Source organism: Oncorhynchus kisutch, linkage group LG4 (assembly GCF_002021735.2).
Source record: "Oncorhynchus kisutch isolate 150728-3 linkage group LG4, Okis_V2, whole genome shotgun sequence".
Classification (NCBI taxonomy): Eukaryota; Metazoa; Chordata; class Actinopteri; order Salmoniformes; family Salmonidae; genus Oncorhynchus; species Oncorhynchus kisutch.
The window spans coordinates 28088219-28102897 of NC_034177.2; the positions used below are offsets into that span (position 1 = coordinate 28088219).

Consider the following 14679-nt stretch of genomic DNA (forward strand, 5'->3'; position numbering starts at 1 on the left):
AAAAAGTACATCAATTAGTATTAATAAAGATTAAGTTGGTGTATGAGTAGCAAATAAAGAGAGCCCTGTCATTACCAGATATCAGGGAGGTACTGCAACCACACACAGAAACACTCACACATTTTTTATAATTACAAGAGAATACCTAGCCTGGTTGCAGTCTCTGTTCAGGTATTACGTTCCACCCCTTGCCACTCCGGTTTTTGGCAAATGACAGGAGTGGCATGGAGTGGAATGTTAGCTAAAAAGACTGGTAACCAGACAAGAGAATACTTGTATAAATTCCTAAATTTCCTCTATCAGTATTTCTGAAGCACGACTTCATATTTCTAGTAAAAATCCCCTCTAATTGTGTGCAGATGCTTTTAAAACAAGTTCAATAATTCAGCAGTAAAACTTCCCTCTCTCACAGCAGAGCTTGTAGAAATTCCTATCAATTAATAATCACTATTTAAATATTTAATTGAAAGCCATGTTTTGCAGGAAAAGACTGGCTTTCTTTATCCAGTGTGTAATGCACAGAGATGAGCATTTGCGTTATGTCGTAGTAATTTCTATGAGATGCTTATTAACAGACCATATTAGTATACTGTATATTTTTTTGTCAGAGTGTTACCTCAATTTACTATCTGCATGGGCACCTCCCATCAAGGTCTCCTTTGGAAAGAGGCATTCCAAATTCATGATGACCATGTTTATCTCCATACAGGTTTCACATGTAAGGATGTCAATGAAAAGAGTGAACAAAAGTACCAATCTATCATTAAGATTCACATAGACATGTTTTAGCTTTGTTGAATCTGTAATCACCATCCTGATCTTAACTAATAACTGATATTATGACTAGATATCAGACACATGGAGAGAACAAGGGAGAACAGTTTCATACATGACGATACCTTTCATTATTTAAACATATATTGTATGAAAGGAAACTTGGTGTTTTATTGATGTACTCTTTAAATATAGCTCCTGTGAATTAAATAACTAATCGAATGGATGTCTCTGCCTAGATTCCCTACAATATATCCACTGAGTGCCACACACACAAACACCAATACACACTCTGGTGACTAAGACATAAATACTGAACCTATTTACAAATTAGCCTTTTTACTGTGCAATATACTACAAAATAATGAATATATGCATAGGAGGCTGCTGAGTGGAGAACAGCTCATAGTAATGGCTGGAATGGAGTTAATGGAATAGAATAAACTTGATGTGTTCGATACCATTCCATTTATGCCATTCCAGCCATTAATATGGGCCCGTCCTCACCTTATTAAGGTGCCACCGGCCGGCTGCCTGTGATCTACACATGGATGGTCCTGTGAGTAAAACAAACAAGTTTGAAAAGCTTAATCTCAAGATGGTTTAAATAATGAAAGACGTACATATGTACAGGGAAGGGGCAAGCTGATAGACAGATGCAGGCAATGCCCAATTAAAACAAAACCATATTGGGAACATTTTGAGGCCTGGCCCAATTCCAGTGATAATCACTGAACCGGCACAGGACAACTAACAAACTGTAAATTAAGTCAATAATGTTATCTAACACTGACAACATGCCATCAGCACATGACAGAGGCATTTCTAAGCATCCCACTGCATCGTTGATAATTGCACACAGGCAAACCAGTCTTTATCCTAAGGGACTATCCTCCCACAAACCCATAATGCAATGTAATACATTTGCTATGGACTTAGGCCATCCCAACACATAGCTTCTTGTGTGGTGAGATACAAGATGCAAAATAATAATGGTGCCGTACAAAGGCAACAAGGAAATCCAATAATATAACAGGAGTAGTCTATATTCTCTCAACTTCAATTATGTTCACACATTCATTGATTGTGGTATCAGAGCATTTCACTGCTATACTTACTAAAATCCATTCCATTTTCCACACAGATTGTAGATGACAATATTAAAATGGCCTTTTCATCAGACTTGCTGTTTCAATCAGAGGGGAAAGGCAGACTAATATAGAAGCAGACAGGAGAGGAAGTCGTGTGGGTGATGGTAAGCTAGAAATACAAGATGGGGGAAGAAAGGGAGAGGCTTCTCAGAGATAGAAGTACACTTACTCTTGCTTCACTAACCCTAACTCACACCTCACTTTTGCTATACACAGCGGAATGCACTTAGTCCTTCCTGCATGAAAATGTTATCTGCAATTTCATCACTCAGTCATAGAAAAGCCCACCGAACATCTCTCCCTTGTATTGAGAGAATCTCTACATTTATTGCATTTACAAACATTCCCACACATCTATTTCACAGTTATAAACGATGGACTAATATTGCATCTAATATTCTATATCATAAGGATACATTTTTTTGTTGTAAAATTGAGTGATAAAGCACTGAAAGACACTGCAATGACTGGACATGGTAAGCTACAGTAACCATTGGCATGCATTGGTAGAAACCTTATTTTTCAATGGTAACACTTTCAGTGAATGCAACCAACAAATAAAGCATTCCAGGTAAGGCTGTGCATGCTTGATTGCCGTTGGGACTGTGGTCTGTACAACCTAATCAATCTTTGAATGTGACATATTTAATGACAATAAAGAGCTGATTATCAATTTATTTAAGATGTCAACATTTACAGTAAGTACACTGGGTGGGCTAATAAATACAATAGCATTTACAAACCCGCATGGGCTCTGGAATCTTCTGCATGGAGACCTTGTATTTGATAAACTGCTATGGGGCTGTATTGCTACCAAGTGGCCAATAATATGTATCACATGCTACTCCCAAACCTACAGTGCACTCAAAAAGACTGAACTCTTCTTCGTGGCGCTGTTGAGCACGTGGGGGTGTGCTGCAATTGACAGCAGAGCTACCTAGTACAGTGTGTGGGAACTCAGGATACGGTTTTCCGTGCGTGTTGTGTTTAGTACCAGCAATGGCCCTGTTGAAATCTAGCAAGATCATCTCTACCGTCCGGGTACACCCTCCGTTGGGTGCGCTCTCCATTCGTGCCAGGTAAAATGTGCTCCGAGAGTACTGCTTTATTGACTAGCTACCACGTTAGCTGACAGCCATAGACAACTAGTCAGTGCAGAGCTAGCTAGCAGACGAACGACCCTTTGTCTTTTCTCTCAAAGGGAGCAGGTTGGTTGCTAGCTATCTCAAGACAAATGGACAACTAGCATGTTAGCTAGTTGGTTTTCGCAGCCATTTTCGGGTAATTAGCAAAGTAGCCAATGATATAACGTTAGGTAACTGATTTCATAGGCTTTGTGTGGCTGGTTGGCTATTTGCAACCTCGCCACCAACCAAGGTTGTTCAGTAGCTAGCTGCCAAGCTAACCTAACGTTACTTAACTAGGATCCAACGATATGTTTTGGCAGCTAACTGGTAACCAGATAGCCACAGCTATAGTAGCTACATGCAGTTGGAGGAGTTGAAACAGCTTTAGCACTGTTAGAAATATTTGACTTTAATGTGTAGCAAACTAACAAGGTCACAAAACACTAACGAGCTTAGCTGGGCATGTAGTGCTTTCCCTCCTCCACATGACTGGTCAAGCATGTTTCATTACTGTACTGCTGGTGACTGGCTCACAACTGAAAGAAAGGTAGGCCCATCAAATGAAGCCATTGATGCAATAAATTATGATGTAAGTGTATGACAGAATGTCATCCTTGCAACATTAGTGGTTGGTTGTTGCTGCCACATGCATGCTGCCACATCCAACGTTCCTGTGTGTGAAAGCAGACTAGCTTAATCAACTTCAGACTGTTAGGGGATTATCACCTAATTTGGATCAAATCCTACTTAGTGCAAAGGCATCAGACTACTTAATCGGGTGTAAATTGAGTTGATGCAAGTCTGTAATTTACCCTTTCTATTTTCTACGGGATGGTTCAATCTCCTTCCCCAACTGTCTCAGCTCATGGTGGTCCGAGGTGCAGATGGGTCCCCCTGACCCCATCCTGGGGGTGTCAGAGGCCTACAAGCGTGACACCAACCCTAAGAAGATGAATCTGGGTGTAGGAGCATACCGTGATGACCAGGGCAAACCATATGTCCTCAGCTGTGTTCGCAAAGTGTGTAATCACTGCTTGATGATTATGATGATGATGACTCTCATTATAAACCTCATAACATGAGAAACAACCACATTTTATGAGAGACTATAAGTTAAAAAGACATCAGCCTAGCTGCTTACAATCACTTGGACACAGAGAACAACAGACTTTGGCTGGACATTTACCCTCTGTATTCTTAGGCTGAAGCTCAGATTGCTGCAAAGAAGCTGGACAAAGAATACCTGGCTATTGGTGGTCTGGGGGACTTTACCAAGGCATGCGCCAAGCTGGCTTTGGGAGACAACAATGAGGTTATCAAGAGTGGCAGGGTAAGTCGAGCCTTTCCTGGAACCTCAGACATCCTGATTCCACATTCTACAGCACAGCTTTAGAAGCCTTATTTTGACCGTTTGTTGTTTATTCCTTGTTCCCAGAACATCACTGTCCAAACTATTTCTGGAACTGGGTCCTTGAGAATCGGAGCCAACTTCCTGGTAAGAGCCCCGATCCTTTTGCTTTTTAATTTTTTTTTTACAAATCCAACCTTCATCATGAATGCTAATGAATGAAAGTCTCTTCTTTTCCCCACTGTCTTTGTTCCTGCTCCCCTCCCTCAGTCCCGTTTCCATACAGAGGCCCGGGATGTGTACCTGCCCAAGCCCTCCTGGGGGAACCATACACCCATCTTCAGAGACGCTGGGATGCAACTGAAGGCCTACACCTACTATGACCCAAAGACCTGTGGCTTTGACTTCCAGGGAGCCCTGAATGACATCTCTGTAAGACATGGCACAGAAGCCTAATCTTCCCCTACCAATGTGTACACATTTTACTCTCCCTATCAATGTGTACTTAAAGTAACTGCTGGATTATAGATTAACAAATGTGTTATTGTTTCCTCTTATTCAGAAAATACCTGAGAAAAGTATCATCATGCTTCATGCCTGTGCCCACAACCCCACAGGAGTGGACCCTCGGCCAGAGCAGTGGAAGGAGATTGCTAACCTGGTGAAGGTAAACGCAACTGAATATAAAGTGATGTAGTAGGGTCGTTCCATGAAATGAGTGCCTTTTGCGTCCCTTTGATATTTTAGGTAGAAATTGTGCACAAATATTGAATTTGAGAAGCCTGTTATATTAAATGAAGTGCCCTTTTTAATTTAGACAACATGAAAACAAACAAACCTGTCCCTAATGTTAAGGTCAACCCTGTTAAATGAACTGAACTCTCCTTTTAATATGGTAAAACTATTCCTTTAAAAAATTGTTTTAAAAGAAACTTGAACATCTGATAGTCAAATCATAGTGTAAAAGCAGGTGAGCTGATTCTACTCTTTTTGGCCATTTTCTTTTTTTGTGGAGGGAAACTGAACGGGTTGAGAATAACACATCAACCCTGTTACCCATAGATTAACAGGCTAGAAATGTTTTTTAACAATAATTTTTGGGTGATGAAGCTTGCATTCAATTGCCCCTCTCTGTTGCACACAACAAGCTTCTATTCCCCTTGTCACAAGGGGATTTATGGCTGATATTTAAGATTAAACGTCAACCCTGTTACAGTTTTAGGGGGTGGGCATGGCAATGGGTGTGACTGGCCTATTGACGCTGCCGAATTTTAGAACACATTTTAGAGGCCCCTATCTTGGCTGTATAGAATATTTAGCATTTTAAAATCAATTTCCTGCAATTCGACACATTTCTCCATAGAGCGGCAATACTTCATTTTGCAGTTTTAAAGCTAATTTCCTGCAATTCTATTAAATATTCCATGGCTATTGCTGTTCTTTTGCTTAAACATAAAACAAAATCAATACGGCTACGGAGAATTTTCCATTCTCCCTGACTGTCTAGATTTTAATTTGGTGATTGTTAGTTCTCAAAGATTATATTATTAAAAAGATTATAGGTCATAATCTTTTCTACATACTTTATATCTGGTTTTAGTCGTTTTAAGTTTACACTGAAATTTGTTTTTTATTATGTTGAACATGTGCTCTTTATGACAATGTTAAAATGAGGTGAAACAAATGTTTTCTACTACAAAAAAAATGTATTAAATTGGTGGAACGACCCAGTAGCCAGATGAAACCTAATTATCCACCAACCAGGCCAAAATACAGTGCCTTCAGATAGTATTCATACCACTTGACTGAATCCACATTTTGTTGTTAAACTGAATTTAAAATGGATTCAATATTTTACCAAATTCTCACCCCTCTACATTCAATACCCCTTAACGACAAAGTTAAAATATGTTTTTAGACATTTTTACAAATTTATTGAAAATGAAATACAAATCTCATTTACATAATTATTCACACCTTGAGTCAATATATGTTAGAGTCACCTTTGGCAGCGATCAGTGCTTTTTGAAGTCAGTTCGATAATTTAAAAAAATTATCACAGATTTTGATTATTTATGCTGTAACAACACAATTAATTAAACTCCCATGATGATAGTGACTGCTCTTTACTGCTTAACATATTTCAGTTGTGTGTATTACATTTGGTTATTTATTTCATTCCAAGTCATCATCTCATCTCTAGAGCTGCTGCATATGCTGTCTGACAAAGTCGCTATTTTGTAGTTCTTCAAACTAAATAAAGCATACTTTTATGACTGCTGAATAACAGCTATCAATCACTTAGATCATGTATTTTCAGGTAGAGCAGGGTTCGCGCAAGTTGCTTGAGGTGCTTAAATGCCGGGCAAATGTAGATTCAACCCTGCCTGCAGGATATAGATTATTATGAATGGTTTTGCCAGACCCATCCAGGGATGTAGTAGAGGATAAATTCCGCTTACGCACCTTTTTATTTGTGAAATAGCATTTACTCGCATTTCTTTATTTAATTTTCATTTACTCACTTCTTATTGCATTCCCAGCGTTGAGCAACGCTCAGAAGGATTCTTGATCTGAGTTCTAATTGTGCTTACCTTTGTGAACGAGTGGAATCATAAATGATTCATGTATGCTCGTTATGTTTCCTGCTCCCCCGGATTTGCCTTTTCAGCAGTGCATTCACTCACCACTCTGTCCGATGGGAAACTCCGACCACGACATAGTTCGTTTCACTTCTCGGCCTCTCTCCGCTCAGACCTACTGTGGCAAGTGGTAGGGAGACGCCGCCGACAGTGGTTTTTGTAGTAAAAAAAAGAACTTCCCTCGCCTCCTGCCGTGTCAACAGACATCCCACAAAACAAAAAAACCCTCACTCTCTGAGGATGAGTGTACAACTGGTAAATAGTCGATGATATTTCATTCCGATGTCTAGCTGGCTAGGTAGGTTAAGGGCTCTGGCTGTTAGCTAGCTATAACTAGCTGGCTAGAAGGATGAAGTTAGAAGCTAACGTTGAACGGAGCCTGACCTCAGCAGAAGCAGTTGATTGAAATTAAGCTAGCTATAATCAAAAGATTGGCTAGTATAAATTCTCATAACAAAATACCTTTTCTTTACAGTGAGTAGTGAGACAGACAGTGGTGAGTCAGGCTGAAGGAGGCAAAGCAGATACACAGAGAGAGGAAACATTGAAGCAAGCAGGCAGAGAGGTTAGTAGTACGATGGTTCCCCAACTCGGGGTCTGGGCCCCATGTGTTGTCCCCTTAAATTGAAATAGTGTCCCCTGAGAGAATCTTTAATTTTATCAAACACAATAACATTTTTCTCTTCAAATGGGTATGGAATACAACATTCTATAGTTAACTAAGGTTCTTTTACACTGTCAGAATTCACTTTCACGTCATGTTGGGACAGCCTGGGGGACCTAAAATTCCGTGAAATATTAAGATTTAAATATAAAGAAATGTAATATCGACACTGAACAAAAATATAAACACAACAATTTCAAAATCTGTCTATCATCAGTACTGACTTACCACTCATGTATGTAGTGAAACATATTGAATAGAACTTGTAAGGTAGTGATGAATAATAGTAAGTTAGTGTTTTTTTTTCATGAGGTTGTGGCGATATATTAATTACCACGTTTTATACACTAAACCATAGAATATTGCCCTGTTGGAAACAACTCCCTACTACATCGCACAGTTCAGGCTGGATCTGATTTATCTCCAGAGAAACTGCAATGTGCGCATTGAGCTCACAGGAAAAAAAACTGAACAAAATGGAATTCAAATCATTTAACTGACATTAGTTGTTTAAAAACTGAAAAAATTACAGAAATGTAAGTTAATTGCTCAGCACTAGCAGTTTACAGCTGTGAGTCTCTAAGCGCTTTACACACCTGGATTGTACAATATTTGCACATTCTTTAAAAATTTCTGTCAAGTTGGTGGTTGACCATTGTTAGACAGCCATTTTCAAGTCTTGCCATAGATTTGCAAGTAGATTTAAGTCAAAACTGTAACTATGGCACTCAGGAACGTTCAATGTCATCTTGATGAGCAACTCTATTATATATTTTGGCCTTTATGTTTTGGGTTATTGTCCTGCTGAAAAGTGAATTTGTCTCCCAGTGTCTGTTGGAAAGCAGACTGAGACAGGTTAGTTCTTGACAAGCATATCCATAACATGATGCAGCCACCACCATGCTTGAATATATGAGGAGTGGTAATCAGTGATGTGCAGTGTTTGGATTTGCCCCAAACATAACGCTTTGTATTCAGGACATAAAGTTAATTTGTTTGCCACATTTTTGCAGTTTTATTTTAGTCCCTTATTGCAAACAGATGCGTGTTTTGGAATGTTTTTATTTTGTATAGGCATCCTTCTTTTCACTGTCATTTAGATTAGTATTTAGATTAGTATAATAGTAAAAAAAGAAAACAAATCTGTTCTGCCCCTGAACAAGGCAGTTAACCCACTGTTCCTAGACCGTCATTGAAAATAAGAATTTGTTCTTAACGGACCTGCCTAGTTAAATAAAGGTAAAATTAAAAAATGTGGAGTAACTATGTTGTTGATCCATCCTTAGTTTTCTCTTGTCACAGCCATTAAACTCTAACTGTTCTAATGGCCTCTTGGTGAAATCCCTGAGTGGTGTCCTTCCTCTCCTTAGGAAGGACGCCTCTGTCTTTGTAGTGACTGATTGTATTGATACACCATCTAAAGTGTAATTAATAACTGCTCAAAGGGATATTCAAAGTTGTTTGTTTTATTTTTAAAGTCCAGGGTTTATGAATACTTTCTGAAGGTACTGTACATAACAAGTTATCGTGTTTTTCTCTTCCAGAAAAGGAACCTCCTAGTGTTCTTTGACATGGCCTACCAGGGCTTTGCTAGTGGTGATATTGACCGTGATGCCTGGGCTGTCCGTTATTTCATTGAGCAAGGCCACAACATTGTGCTCTCTCAGTCCTTTGCTAAGAACATGGGTCTCTATGGTGAGTTATGATAATTGCATTGGTCAAATTTGAGGATAATGTTTTGGGGGAAACAAAATACCATATTTATTATTTAAGCTAAGCAACATGCCTTGTGTGGTGGTGTGTGATGTCTTCAGGTGAGCGTGTTGGGGGCTTCACTGTCGTGTGTAAGGATGCTGAGGAGGCCAAGCGTGTGGAGTCCCAGCTGAAGATCCTCATTCGGCCCATCTACTCCAACCCTCCCATGAACGGGGCGCGCATCGCTGCCACCATCCTCAATACACCAGACCTGTACAAAGAGTGGTGAGTAAGTCATCCACGAAATGTCGTATTTCAATTGTCGCATAGCCAACATGATACGGGCCCAGTTGAGTGACGGCTCTTCTCTCCCTAGGCTGGGGGAGGTGCATGGCATGGCTAACCGCATCATCACAATGAGGGAGCTGTTAGTGGCCAACCTGAAGAAGGAGGGCTCCACTCAGAACTGGCAGCACGTCATTGATCAGATTGGCATGTTCTGCTTCACAGGGCTGAAGCCTGAACAGGTAGAGTAACTGTTGCTGAGACTCTACACTGTCTCATAATATAATATAGTATGTGATTTCCATTGGGTTACTTACTGGTAAGGAATCATTGGATGAAACATCGAACGTGGCTATACTTATAAGTATCTGTCTCGATATTAAATAGCTTAATATGCAGTTGATGAGTCGTAATGAGTAACTATTCCAACTTGTGCAGGTGGCGCGCCTCACAAAGGAGTTCTCCGTCTACATGACAAAGGATGGGCGTATATCCATGGCTGGTGTCACCTCTGGCAATGTGGGTTACCTTGCACAAGGTATCCATGCAGTGACCAAGTGAGATGGCTAACCAGGAGTCACACCGTAGTCACCACCAGAGGAAGGAGGGGTGGTAACGTCAGACAGGAAAAACAAAACAACTTATGTAAATGAACCCTCTCCTCTGCTTTCCTTTAGGGAAAGAATCAAACATAATAAGATACCATAGGGTTATTTTATTTTGAATTTTCTGTTGGCATTGTCTAGATATTGTATGTTGGACTATCTGTGACTAGGTTTTTAATGTGTGGTTCCCTGAAAAAATATCCATGGAATTCTTGAATCTTTTTTTTTTTTTACCCTCCCTCAGACATGCATGCTGTGGTCATGAGCTCAAAATATCTTGTGTAAGTCATACTTGACAATGAAAACTAACAAGCACAATATCACTGTTTGGAATCATGTCTTATATTGCAGCATGTCCTCTCACTTGGCCTGAGCACACCCTGTCTCTAAGAACTGTGCTCAACTATTGGCTGTGATATGGAACACCAAAGTAATAATGGTTAAGACATTTTTCTAGAAAATTCTTTACTAAAAATACTGTCTCTTTAAGGTAATTGTATTGAAATGTGCGTCTAATTTATTAAGGATTCATTTACAAAACCTTTTTCAAAAAAATTTAATGTCAGGTGCTGCAAACTTTTGTTTAAACTTTAATGCCAGTGGAACCTTTCTAGGTGATGGTACTGGGGTCATGGCACTTGTTTTATGTGGGATGATATTTGCTGCATGGAGTCCCTGGTTGTGATGATCCGCCAGCCACAATGTGTGTTAAGGATGTTATTTTGCTGTTGTAACGGAAGAGCACTGTCTAACAATCAACAACTGCCACATCTCCCATGGATACAGTACCATTTAATTAAACAGATTATTTATATACACTACCGTTCAAAAGTTTTTTTTGTCCACTAAAATAACATCAAATTGATCAGACATACAATGTAGACATTGTTAGGGTTGTAAATAACTATTGTAGCTGGAAACGGCTGATTTTTAATGGGATATCTACATAGGTGTACAGAGGCCCATTATCAGCAACCATTACTCTTGTGCTCCAATGGCACGTTGTTAGCTAATCCAAGTTTATCATTTTAAAAGGCTAGTTGATCATTAGAAAACCCTTTTGCAATTATGTTAGCACAGCTGAAAACTGTTCTGATTTAAAGAAGTATTAAAACTGGCCTTTAGACTAGTTGAATATCTGGAGCATCGGAATTTGTGGGTTTGATTTCAGGCTCAAAATGGCCGGAAACAAAGACTTTCTTCTGAAACTCATCAGCCTATTCTTGTTCTGAGAAATGAAGGCTATTCCATGTGAGAAATTGCCAAGAAACTGAAGATCTGGAACAACGCTGTGTACTACTCCCTTCACAGAACAGCGCAAACTGGCTCAAACCAGAATAGAAACAGGAATGGGAGGCCCCGGTGCACAACTGAGCAAGAGGACAAGTACATTAGTGTCTAGTTTGAGAAACAGATGCCTCACAAGTCCTCAACTGGCAGCTCCATTAAATAGTACCCGCAAAACACCAGTCTCAACGTGAAGAGGTGACTCCGGGATGCTGGCCGTCTGTCCAGTTCCTCTGTCAAGTGTCTGTTCTTTTGCCCATCTTATACTTTTATTTTTATTGGCCAGTCTGAGATACGGCTTTTTCTTTGCAACTCTGCCTAGAAGGCCAGGATCCCGGAGTCGTCTCAATGTCAACAATGAAGAGGCGTGTTTTGCGGGTACTATTTAATGAAGCTGCCAGTTGAGGACTTGTGAGGCATCTGTTTCTCAAACTAGACACTAATGTACTTGTCCTCTTGCTCAGTTGTGCACCGGGGCCTCCCATTCCTGTTTATATTCTGGTTAGAGACCGTTTGTGCTGTTAAGTGAAGGGAGTAGTACACAGCGTTTTACGAGATCTTCAGTTTCTTGGCAATTTCTCGCATGGAATATCCTTCATTTCTCAGAACAAGAATAGACTGACGAGTTTCAGAAGAAAGTCTTTGTTTCTGGACATTTTGAGCCTGTAATCAAACCCACAAATGCTGATGCTCCAGATACTCAACTAGTCTAACAAAGGCTCATTTTATTGCTTCTTTAATGAGAACAACAGTTTTCAGCTGTGCACACAATTGCAAAAGGGTTTTCTAATGATCAATTAGCCTTTTAAAATTATAAACTTTGATTAGCTAACACAACGTGCCATTGGAACACAGGAGTGATGGTTGCTGATAATGGGCCTCTACGCATATGTAGATATTCCATTAAAAAATCTGCCGTTTCCAGCTACAAAAGTCATTTACAACATTAACCATGTCTACACTGTATTTCTGATAATTTTGATGTTATTTTAATGGACAAAAAACATGTTATTGAAAGAACACAAGGACATTTCTAAATGAGCCCAAACTTTTGAACGGTAGTGTGTGTAATATATGCTGTATACTGTATGAACTCTTTTGACTCTCAATTTCAGGAGCATGAAAGGTGTTTTGTTGCTTGCACATTGCCGTTTACTCCCATGCCCCCTGATTTTCTTGAACATCATTGAAAGTCAAATGTAATCCTTAAGATGCCCTCTGACTTTCAGTGGTGTACTGTACATCACAGGCTGCTGGTGGCACCTTAATTGGTGAGGACGGGCTCATAGTCATCACTAGAACAGAATAAATGAAATGGTATCGAATGCAGCAAACACATGTTTTCTATGTTTGATACCATTTCATTCACTCAATTCCAGCCATTATTATGAGCCGTCCTCCCCTCAGTAGCCTCCTGTGGTGTATGTTTCTGAGGGGCCATGGAAAGCACAGTTCAGGCGCCCTGTAACACACTTTCCCTCAAAGCCAAGCACTGGTTTTTACTTTGTGTTGTGAAAGAACAAGATTAATGGTGGACTCCACCTTGTACATTATGGAATGCAGGGTCACAAATGTTCTAAAGCATGTCAGTAGAAGCTTTGAATGGGTTTTCAATCACCTGCTCTGAGGTTCCAGGACTCTGACACCATGTGGTCTCGAGTTAGAATTATTATTTTTTGCACATTAGGTGGAAGCATCTGTTTCTGTTCCGAATAGACACCGATTTTTAACTACTGTACCCCTGATCTTTTTCTGGCCAACATCACTATCCACATCTGTTTCATAGATTCATTAAACCGAAGTTAATTTGAATGGTACAAATCTGATCATCGTGATTGTGCACTGTAATCTTCTGAGTTTCTCAGATTTCGGTAATGTCAGACCAGTGTAAGTTCTCTGTAAAATAAAAATGGTTGCACAGTTTGTAAATGTCAGATTCTTCCTTTTCAGCAATGATTCAAGCACAAAGTGAACTGTATTAGTGAGAAGGTAAACTTGTCTTACCATAGTCGGGTAGGCAAAAGGATAAAGTGCTTTAGGCCTAATACTTTTTTTGAACTAAATGACTACACACATTAGGCTACATTTATTTTCCATGATGTGCTATGTAGGCCTACTGTTGATGTGGTTATTGCGCCCTCTGCCTTTAATTAGGTGACTAGGCTAAATCAAATCAAATTTATTTATATAGCCCTTCGTACATCAGCTGATATCTCAAAGAGCTGTACAGAAACCCAGCCTAAAACCCCAAACAGCAAGCAATGCAGGTGTAGAAGCACAGTGGCTAGGAAAAACTCCCTAGAAAGGCCAAAACCTAGGAAGAAACCTAGAGAGGAACCAGGCTATGTGGGGTGGCCAGTCCTCTTCTGGCTGTGCCGGGTGGAGATTATAACAGAACATGGCCAAGATGTTCAAATGTTCATAAATGACCAGCATGGTCGTATAATAATAAGGCAGAACAGTTGAAACTGGAGCAGCAGCACGGCCAGTTGGACTGGGGACAGCAAGGAGTCATGTCAGGTAATCCTGGGGCATGGTCCTAGGGCTCAGGTCCTCCGAGAGAGAGAAAGAAAGAGAGAAGGAGAGAATTAGAGAACGCACACTTAGATTCACACAGGACACCGAATAGGACAGAAGTACTCCAGATATAACAAACTGACCCTAGCCCCCCGACACATAAACTACTGCAGCATAAATACTGGAGGCTGAGACAGGAGGGGTCAGGAGACACTGTGGACCCATCCGAGGACACCCCCGGACAGGGCCAAACAGGAAGGCTAAACCACTGAAGTAAATCTTTGTGTACTGTAGAGTCAGTAGTCACTACAGTGCATATGAAAAAATAGGCCAAAATATCTAATGGCTTTTCATAATAACCATGAGTTACGCTTAATTTTTGGGGACTAACGTTAAAGGTGACAGGACTCAGGCGAGGCCTCGGTCTGCAAATAGTGGAATTCTGGTGATGTGAGCTCTGCTGCGGGTAAGATTATTGCCAGAAACCTAGCACAAAGGCCGGAAGATGGCGAATGCATGAAGCTGATTATACACACTTCTACACTTCCCGTGGACCAGTTCATACATGACACATTCTCCATTCA

The 14679-nt window shown here is 40.1% G+C and overlaps 1 protein-coding gene across 1 annotated transcript; it reads left to right on the forward strand.

Moving 5' to 3' along the window:
• The first annotated feature begins 2814 nt into the window (after nucleotides 1–2814).
• LOC109889340 (aspartate aminotransferase, mitochondrial) lies at nucleotides 2815–13501 on the forward strand. Its single transcript, XM_020480700.2, has 10 exons — nucleotides 2815–3004; nucleotides 3915–4071; nucleotides 4254–4382; nucleotides 4488–4547; nucleotides 4671–4832; nucleotides 4963–5067; nucleotides 9251–9401; nucleotides 9521–9686; nucleotides 9778–9928; nucleotides 10125–13501. Exons 1-10 carry the CDS (start codon nucleotides 2925–2927, stop codon nucleotides 10245–10247), a joined length of 1284 nt encoding a protein of 427 aa, XP_020336289.1. The 5' UTR covers nucleotides 2815–2924; the 3' UTR covers nucleotides 10248–13501.
• The last annotated feature ends 1178 nt before the right edge of the window (nucleotides 13502–14679 follow it).

Bases quoted from the DNA above. Each gene is read 5' to 3' on its own strand.
- LOC109889340 (XM_020480700.2), top strand. From the start codon at position 2,925: ATGGCCCTGTTGAAATCTAGCAAGATCATCTCTACCGTCCGGGTACAC. The intron at 3,005-3,914 runs GTAAAATGTGCT...CAACTGTCTCAG, and splicing joins GCGCTCTCCATTCGTGCCAG to CTCATGGTGGTCCGAGGTGC. The intron at 9,687-9,777 runs GTGAGTAAGTCA...TTCTCTCCCTAG, and splicing joins CCAGACCTGTACAAAGAGTG to GCTGGGGGAGGTGCATGGCA.